At 38.9% G+C, this 10,191-nt stretch overlaps 1 protein-coding gene across 1 annotated transcript; it reads right to left on the reverse strand.

Moving 5' to 3' along the window:
* Nucleotides 1-1,120: 1,120 nt before the first annotated feature.
* On the reverse strand, nt 1,121-9,894 carry sult5a1 (sulfotransferase family 5A, member 1). Its single transcript, XM_044360820.1, has 6 exons — nt 9,619-9,894; nt 8,640-8,851; nt 8,419-8,545; nt 8,198-8,295; nt 5,087-5,267; nt 1,121-1,675 (listed from the first exon to the last, which is right to left on the reverse strand). The coding sequence occupies exons 1-6, from the start codon at nt 9,755-9,757 to the stop codon at nt 1,539-1,541; spliced, it is 894 nt and encodes a 297-aa protein (XP_044216755.1). The 5' UTR covers nt 9,758-9,894; the 3' UTR covers nt 1,121-1,538.
* Between the last annotated feature and the right edge of the window lie 297 nt (nt 9,895-10,191).

The raw sequence follows: 10,191 nt of genomic DNA on the forward strand, positions 1-10,191 counted from the left end.
GTGTGGCTCATTGAGGTGTTTTTAATAGTTTTTGGACAACAACACAGGTCTACAGCACAGAGGAATATCATATATCAGACATTAGATACACATACAATAATATATATAAATATAAATATTGTAAGTAGATCAATTCATTGTTGGCTTGGCTCCGCACATGAGATTCGTTGACAATAAGAAAAATATAGAAAATCACCAGCCTTATCCTTTAACTACGACAAAACAGTTGTCCAGATGGAATTCAGAAGGGATTGAAGCTAGGAAGTGTTTCAACAACAACTGACAGACAAATTAAACAAGCATGGTATTTGATGATAATTTCCAGTGTAATCTATTTCTTCAGCCAGCTAAAACCACATATAAATTATTTTAGATTATAGGAATGTTGACAACAAATAGCTGAATATCTGGAACAATCTGGGACATTTCAATGCTACACATCATATTTATAGTGGGATACATAGTGGGAAATCAACTGTCAGCTATGAGTCTCTGTGGATTAATGCTCATATCAAGCTTTACTAGACAGACACCTTTCCACCAGTTATCAGTTCATCCTTGCAGTCACAGAGCACAGTGTGTTCTGTACACTCTGTACCATATGGCCACTCTTACACACACATACACACATATGAACACACTCGACAGAATTCAATCAAAACACTACAGTGCATGGAAACTGGAGGCAGAACAACACCTTTCTTTGGGTCTGTGAAGTGATGAGCAAGGATGACACAGCCCTTTGGACGAAGAGCTTTATATCAAAACCTTTGGCCTGTCCTTCCCCCCTCTCCTCATTGTTGTGGCAGTTACATAACTGACAGTTTCTTTGCTTGTCCCGCACATTAGCAATCTTAAGTGCCACTTGTTCAGTACCAAGGAAACACATGATTTGGGCTCTTCATGGTCAACCATAAGAGGATTCAGTTTTTCTGAGATCTATTCATACATTTATCACATTGAAACATTGAATGCATCATCACAAGGGACACATTCACAGACACACACTCACCAGCCACTTCATTAGGTACACCTGTGCAATCTAATGTAATCCAATACAACAGCTCTGCCATAAATTCTACATTTACGAAGCTTATACATTTTCAGTTTTTGTTGACATTGTCAGAAAGGTGATAATTCTATTTTATGTTTATTATTGAGGTCGAAATGGGTGGTGGTGGTGTACTGGTGCATTATACTGAATGGTGTTGCTAATATTTTGTCCACTCCATTAACATATATGAAGTGGGGCAAAATATTAGGAACACCTAATATGTGTGTTTAAATGAAAGCAAGGCGGCAAAAAGAGTAATTTAAGTATACTGAGCAATGCATTGTCATAAAGTGTCATCCCTTGTAACTCTGCAGATTTATGTAATTTTTATTGCATGTTAGTATGATTCAAGCAGATAATATCCTTTAAACTACGACTTGGAGAAAACCATCCACTTGGTATCCATCTCACAGGGGGAAAAATTATTTCTGACGACACAAAGCTTTTCACAGTTCTGTGGCCAATCTTCAGTGGGATTTGTTCATTAGCCGTGTGTCTTCTCTTTATCTCGCTCTTCCCACACAAACTCTAAAGTGCAGCCCTGCATCTTGGACTTGAAGACGCTTTCGAAATATTGATTCTGCTCCTCTGTGAAATGATTTGTCCAGTCGCCAACCTTACCTGTATTGGAGGAAGGGAATAGGGAGTAAAGGAAAGAAAGGTTGATATTAGATAAAGGCTAAATGAGTCATTTTTAAAAAGGCATTGCTGCAGCTGCAAGTTCTTGGTTTTAATTTGAAACCATCATCCGGAGCATGTAGAGGTGCCAAAAAACAATAGGTTATAATAGATGAGTTTCCAACTAAATTAACATTCACATCAACTTCCATTGTGTCAACGTAAATTGTGACTGGGAAGCTCATATTTTTCTGAAAGCTCTGATATATCCAGCTTGCCACTTAATAATACTGAAGTGCCTGAAAACCAAACAAACATGGATGCCTGCTTATTAGTTTGTAATATATCATTTATGATGGACAGGTTTTGGAGCAAACCCAACATCAACACTTGTTAACAACACCCAGTGATCTCAACATCATGTAAATATACTGGGACATCCTTCTTCTTAATGAAGCATTTGCTATTTTGAGATATAATACTTCCATAAACAGAGGCCTTAAAGCTTTGAAGGACATTAAGTTGTTTACATGATGTTGAGGGCATTGGCTGAAATGTGGTGATGTTGTCTACAAGCAGCATAGACCTGTGACATCATCAGCCTAGTTGATGTAACTGAGCAATCAGCTTACTCACTTGTTAGCTGTTATTTCCAGACACCTCTCCCTGACCCTGGTGATGGTTTTCAAGTAAAACAAAAAGCTTGAAATTGCAGCAATGCCTCTGTCCTTTTTTCATAGTAACTTTACTCTTACATGTTTTAATTATCAGTGGCTTCCTTGGTTACTGCAAGTAAATGTACACGTAACACAAGGGCAACTGACCTAAGAATATCATAACTAAGCTGGACACCCAGCACCCCCGTAGCCGATTACCAAGGCTAAGTGACAAAGTACCCCCTGAAAGTCTGCTAGAGGATGTGAATGCAGCGCTACATACTATCCCTACTAGGACCGTAACTGAGACCAATCAGCTGATATACACCACAGCAACAGTGATCCTAGAGATGCTTGGCTACAAGATGAACACCATGAGCCACAAAGAACATTACCCTCCATGGAGAAGGAGGCTGGAGGCCAAGATCAAGGCAACACGGAGAGAAGTTAGTCAACTCTCAGAGCTACAGAAAGGTGTGGGGATGAAAGGGATACCCAGGAAGTACAACAAGCTGTCTATACCTGAGGCACTGGAGACTGCCAAGCAAAGGCTCACAGCTGTGGCTACCCGCCTGAAGAGATACACAGGAGAAGCAGAAGCCAGGAGAATAAATAGGATGTTCTCCACCGAACCATCCAAAGTGTACTCTCAGTGGCAAGGTAATAACACGAGAACAGATCCAGGGCTGAGACTGAACAATACTGGAAGAGCATATGGGAGGCATCACATAACACCAATGCTCAGAGGCTAGTGGATCAATGAGCAGGCAAATGGGAACCTTGAGGAGGCTGCAAGGAAGTCAGCCACAGCCAAATACCTACACAGAGTAAGGCAGGTCCTGAAAAGTCGGCTGAATGGGAAGAACAAGATACGGGCCATCAACACGTACGCCCTGTCCGTCATCAGATACCCTGCTGGTATAATAAGCTGGCCAAAGGAGGAGATAGAGGCCACTAATATCAAGACAAGAAAGCTCCTCACAATGCATGGAGGGTTCCATCCCAAGTCCAGCACCCTGACACTGTACACGACTGCCGAGGACTGGTGAGCGTCAGAGCCACTGTCCAGGACGAAACAACCAACATCCAGGAATACATCAGGAAGATGGCCCCCAAAGATGAACTGCTAAGTGAAGAGCTCAGGCAGCAGAAACCCGATGATGAAGAGGAGGAGGAACCGTCATGGAGGGACAAGCCCCTACACGGCATGTACCACCGACAGATAGAAGAAGTGGCTGATACCAAGAAATCCTACCAGTGGCTGGAAAAGGCTGGACTGAAGGACAGCACAGAGGCACTAATCATGACAGCACAAGAACAGGCACTCGATACAAGATCAATAGAGGCGGGGATCTACCACACCAGACAGAACCCCAGGTGCAGGCTATGCAAAGATGCTCCTGAGACAGTTCAGCACATAATAGCAGGGTGTAAGATGCAGGCAGGAACAGCATACATGGAACGTGATAACCAAGTGGCTGGCATAGTGTAAAGGAACATCTGCACTGAGTATGGGTTGGAGGTCCCAAGGTCACGATGGAAGACACCTCCTAAGGTGGTTGAGAATGACCGAGCTAAGATCCTGTGGGACTTCCAGATCCAGACTGACAAACTGGTGATGGTTAACCAACCGGACATCGTGTTGATCGACAAACAACAGAAGAAGGCAGTGGTGATAGACATAGCAATCTCAAGCGACAGCAACATCAAGAAGAAGGAACACGAGAAGATCGAAAAATACCAAGGGCTGAAAGAGGAGCTAGAAAAGATGTGGGGAGTAAAGGCAGCAGTGGTGCCAGTGGTAATTGGAGCACTGGGGGCTGCGACCCACAAACTGGGAGAGTGGCTCCAGCAGATTCCGAGTACAACATCTGAGGTCTCTGTCCAGAAGAGCGCAGTCCTAGGAACAGCTAAGATACTGCGCAGAACCCTCAAACTCCCAGGCCTCTGGTAGAGGACCCGAGCTTGAGGAAGACACACTACCACCCCCCCTCCCCCCATGGGAGGGGGGGTGGTAGTGTGAGGGGTGGATTTTTTTTTTTTAAATTTTTATATATAAATAAATATTATTTTGCTTCTAAACTGATCATGATTCAAAGTATAGGCCTGTTTTACGACTGCGTTTCCAGACATTATAGGAGAAGAAACCTTTTAATTTATCAATACTTTCTGATGGCATCAGAAAGCTTTAAAAACTTAATTTAGTGGTTTCAACGTTTAGTCATGATTTTGTACATTAAATTAGTGGTTCCCAATATATTTCTTTCATAACACCTTAAAATGTAATTGTGCCCACTTGTGACCTTAATGTGGCCGCGAACAGTGAGCAGATCGATCAAAGAGTCATATTTCTTTCTTGGTTTATATTATTGGAAGGATTTTTAGAGATCTGGACGGATCCTGTATTTAACAAGAAAGTGTCCAAGTATCCAAAATTGTATCCAGTATTAAACATGAAAAATATGTGTAACAGAATTATTGCATCATTTCAAACCTCTTGTGACCCCTCAGATTCATCTTGACACCCCCTGGAGCATCTCAACCCTTATATTGGGAACCACCGTATAAAAAAGATGTGTTAGAAATGTTTTGGAGTGACAGTAGGTTCCAATCTTATTGGCTAATATTTTGTCTACATTTGTGTACATATTGTTTACAATGTTGGTCAAAAGACACTGTATGGTACATAGTGTGTGGGGAACTGAATGGAACAAAAGTGGAAATTAATTTATATGCATATGACCAAACAGAGCCCTACCTTTCCTCATGAAGGTGCCCTTGCTATGGTCCATTATCTTTTCTTCAATGAGGGTGTAATTGACCATCTTGTTGTCTTTCATGCTGCTGAAGCTGCAGTGTTTCACACAGTTGTTCACCTCATCCTCCACCAGGGAGCACTGGAGGAAAGAACTTACCTTCTTTATGGCACCATGAAGATCCTGGGGAAGGAAGAAGACAATAATAATAAAATAACTGAAAAAAACATGAAGAAATAAGAAAATAAAATGCAAATTTGGATTGTAACACTGTAGTGTCTGCAGTAATTGTAACAATTACGTCCTAGGCTGCACACACACACATACACACACACCTCACATAAATTCTCTGTCGTATGTTCTCTACCAGAGTCCCTCCTTCCTTTCCCAGCCATGCCACAAGCAGTTTTTTAAGTCTCACAGGGCGTCATAAATGTACTTCCAGACCTTATTGGATTACTTTGTTTTATAATTTTCTTCAGACAATTGAACCCTATCATGCATAGTTATATCTGATAAATGTTTAATTCCCCATGTACTCCAAGTGCCCCACTTGGCTCCACATTTTGTTGGATTTTTATTGATTGTTTATTCCAAATCTGTGTGATCCTAAGGATACTAAATTACACTCCTAATATTTTTTTCAATTTTGTTCCATGATTTTAATGTACTATTTATAACGAAGTTAGACATTTTTGTTTTGTGTTTTATAAATAGAGATGTAAATATGTTGTGATCTATATAAAACATCTGTGAGGCATAATAATAAAGCATATCGGCTGGGTAGAACTTTTCTTCAAAATGTAAGAACAGAGGGAGGTCTTAAATTTCCAAATTTAGAACTGTAATTATTCCTCAGATATTTTATAAAGATCACAACCTATTTACATCTCTGTTTACAAAAAAACAATATAAAAGTATCTAACTTTGTCATAAATAACACATTAAAATCATGGAAAGAAACTGAAAAAAAAATAGGAGTGAAATTTAGTATCCCTAGAAACACAGAGATTTGGAATAATCCATCAATAAAAATCCAAAATGTGGAGTTCATCTGGGGCACTTTGAGTACAAAGGGAATTAAACATTTATCAGATATAACTATGCATAATAGGGTTTAATCATTTACAGAACTTCAGAATAAATTCACATCGACATATCAAGAATTAGATTATTATTAGATATTAAAAGCTAAAAAACTGGATAATTGAAAATTTCAATTGATTTGGAGCCAAGACCCTTTGAAGATGTTTCTTTTAAAGAGAAAAAAACAAAACAGTTAATTGGCAGAATATATAACATGCAGCTGAAGGAACAATCTAAATATTACTCACTGCAAAAGTTGTATGATAAATGGAATAAAGATCTCCATTTTAAAGAAGCCAGCACAAATTGAAAGGAAACAGCATATTGCTAAGCGCCTGCGCAATGGAGCAAGTGGAGCAAACGCTACCCCACTTTTTGTCTTTTTAAAAATAACCTTATCATGATACAGTTCCCGCAATCAGGTGATTATATTTAAGCAACCTATATCAATGATCATTTTTCTATTTTCAGCAACCGACAAAAACAAGTAATACACAAATCTAACGTTTTCGGACCACCTTTGAGTTGGTTCAGTCCAACCCGTGGCGAGAGAGAGAGACAGACAGACAGACAGGGCGGAGTTTCTTCTTAATGCGTCAAAGTGTCTGAACTGACAAGCAGTCAAATGTCCAACGGTGTGGGTAACTCGTTTAGACTTCCGCAAACTAATTTCCTTTAGTTTCAATGTAAGACAGACATCGGAAAGAATTATTAGTAAATATGATAATGCATCACTCCGTGTACTGATCTCTCATCCGGCTTCTCTGCGCTTTGTTTTCATTATTGTGATTATTCTCTCATTCTCTCATACAGGGTAAACGAGAGCTGCAGGTTTACTCTAAGGGGAAGTAACGTCTAGTCCTCAAATAAAATGGCCCTTTTAAGTGTGGAGGAGCAGAAATCACCTTCTGAGTTGTGCATTAAAATAGTCATTGATTTGAGATAATGTAGGTTAAAATAATCTGCTTTTGAAGTTATGATTATTCATTCCTGTATAACATTACAATGATATCAGTTAGTGGTGCTAATAGCTTCCACTAGAACCTGTGTGTGGGATTAGATAGTTGCTGTGAGGCCATGTCATTTATCCAAACTTTTTGTACTTTGTTGTAGTTGTTAGATTTTGAAGATGGCTTTGTGAGTCTTGAGAATAGCAATCTTCAGGTTTAATATCGTTTAACCAGGTTAAATTATCCAAATCATACTATGATGTGTTGTAAGACTATTTTATTTATATAAATGGTTTGTCCTTGTTTAACCTTGAAGATGGCCTAGTAGCCTGCGACCTACTACCATTTTAGGCAACATAATGTTTTTTTGAATATAATTTCAAATATGAAAAAGCCATTCTTCTAATAATCATTTCCTGTCCTGATCCACCCAGTTATACACTGATGCATTCCTGGTTAATAATAAATAGTTAAATAAATAGTTAAAATGTGTTATTATAAATAGCTCATTTTAAAACATTGGAAAAAACAGAGGCCCCTACTTTACAGATTTGAAAAAATGATGAGATATTATTTGACCATAAAAAAGACATTGTCTGAAGATAATAATAAAACAAAGCAATCCAATAAGGTATGGAAATGAATTTATGATGCCCTATAAGACTGAAAAAAGAACTTGTGACATGGCTGGGAAGGTAAGGGGGGACTGCAGTGGAGAACGTATGATAGAGAATTAATGTGAAGTGTGTGTATTTGTGTGTGTCTTGTGTACATGTGTCTCGTGTCTTAGGATAGCATATACTATCTTATACATCAAGGTATATATGTTGGTTAGTTAGAGATTGTAAGCAAAATGTCATGGTGGAAAGCAGGAAAATAAGCAGGATAATTATAAAAAAAGAACATTTTTACACCATAAATTTCCACTTTCTTGTAAAGACCTGCCCCAGCCCTGGTGATTGGGGAACAAGATAAATGAATATCTTTATATTCTTATATCTTACATCTTATAGTGTATGTTTGTGTAAGTTTATGGACACTCTGGGTGACAAGAATGATGGATGAATTCTCCTTTACCAATGACATCTCTTCGTAAGGTATATGAAGCAGATTTTTCATAGTTGCTAACTGACCAGTCCAGCCTTTAACATGGTCAAACCAGGAGCCATAGTTCACTGCAACAAATAGATGCAACAAATACATTTAATAAAATTACACTGTTGGCTGCAGAGCTGAAGTCAACATATTTATACACAATTCACAATATAATAAAATATATTGTCCTGACATCAACTCACATGTGCCTTCTAGGAATTGATTTAAAAACTCTGAAAACGAGCCAGGGTCCGGGAAGAAATTGGCCATTTTATGGAAGTGGTAAAAAGACACCGCCACATCTTTGGGGTTTCTGCTCACGTAAATGACCTGTGAGATGATGAGGAGCAACAGTGTCAGAATGTCTGTACTGTACTGAGAACCACGCTGCAGCACAAATAGTTGTAAAACATGTAAATTTGACCTTAGCTTTGGAGCCCTGGAGGGCGGGGCCCAGCAGGTGATGAGGCAGGTGTGTGGTGATGACCCGAGGTGTGGTAGATGAGGCCCCCAGTACCGCAGCACAATAATGTTGCTCCAGCCAAGGAGCTCGAGCCCAGTTTGGGACAGTTTGGGACAAGTGTGGGTCCCCTCTGCTCAATATTAGACTTATTACTTCCTGCATCCATGTGGTGCCTGTTTAGAGAAAAGAGAGAAACATCTGGGACCTGACTTTCATTAATTATACAGTCTGGAAGTCCCCCTCCTCTTGAAAATGTGTTCTGCTTGTTGTTACTTCAGTTCAATGTTTGAACTTCACTGTGCAGAGTTTGACACAAAAAAGCTGTTCTGTGCTCAGCAAAAATCTGAGTATGACCAAGCTGGAAAATTACCCTACTTCTGACTTGATTTATTACCTCAGTAAACATTTTCCTGATGAGTTTATGGTCTCAGTCATTAGTTTCAAGTCTTCTTCAATATAGCATGATGTTCATTTTGTAAATTATAGTCCTGTTTAAAGTAAAATAGACGATAAAGCAGCGTATCAATCAATCGTCAACTTACACAAGTGTTATATGGGAACTTGAAACCTCCAGTGCACATAAACTGAGAATTGACTTCACAGTGAAGTAGGAGACATCTTGTGTCCAGCAGTTAAACTTAAATTAAAAATATTTGCATATTCATCAATTCTGGATTTTTCATGAGGGAGAAAAAATAAATGTTATTTTAAGGATTTTAACAAGATAATTGAACATATTTTGTGTGGAAAAAACATGTCAGACAAATATTATTATTCAAAGTAGAATTTTTTTTATATACATCTTAAAACATGTCTGGAGGGGATCTTTAAAAAGTTTAAAGCCTAGACATTCAAAGTTATCTGCCATCATGTAAATTGCTTGAAGACACTGCAGTTTACATGATGGCAGTGTGTCCATTTTATCGTCTCATCTTCTTACCCGACTTTGGATAGGAGACAATGAGGATATCCGTGTCTTGAAAAGGGAACTTGAGAGCAAGCTGCAAAGAATCCTGTGTGTGCAGGTGTCCAGGAAAATCAATACCATGAAACATCTCTATGACATCCAACCTGGCCATATCTGGTCTTGAAATATATGTCCGTATTTCTTGGTCTTTGTCTAAATTTCTTAGCTGCTTTGCTTGTCTCGTTTTTGTTTCCTGTGTTTACCTTCCTTTTGCTCTGCCTGTACCTTACTGCCTCCCTACTCTGTCTCTTTGTGACTGATGACCACACAGGCTTCATATCAGCTAAAAAAGGAAATGCAAAATACCTCAACTGAGCACCAGGCAGTGGGTGTTTCTTGCAATACTGGTCGATGATCACGTTTCAAAAAAGCCAGAGTGAGAGACAACCTAAAAGAAAAGTTGTTAAAATTGTGTCAATATATTTTGAAATGCCCCAGACAAAATTATATATAGGAGGAACTGACTGAAAATGTTTCACATTATGGTTACATAGATTGGTTACAATACACAAAGACAACATCACACTTAGAACAGGCATCTTTGTT

This window comes from Thunnus albacares, chromosome 1, assembly GCF_914725855.1.
Source record: "Thunnus albacares chromosome 1, fThuAlb1.1, whole genome shotgun sequence".
Classification (NCBI taxonomy): domain Eukaryota; kingdom Metazoa; phylum Chordata; class Actinopteri; order Scombriformes; family Scombridae; genus Thunnus; species Thunnus albacares.

Excerpts from the sequence above, each read along its gene's own strand:
- sult5a1 (XM_044360820.1), bottom strand. The coding sequence starts at position 9,757 with ATGGCCAGGTTGGATGTCATAGAGATGTTTCATGGTATTGATTTTCCT. Across the intron at positions 8,296-8,418 it reads TCAATTCCTAGAAGGCACAT|TGAACTATGGCTCCTGGTTT; the intron begins GTGAGTTGATGT and ends TATTTGTTGCAG. Across the intron at positions 1,676-5,086 it reads GGGCACCTTCATGAGGAAAG|GTAAGGTTGGCGACTGGACA; the intron begins GTAGGGCTCTGT and ends CCTCCAATACAG.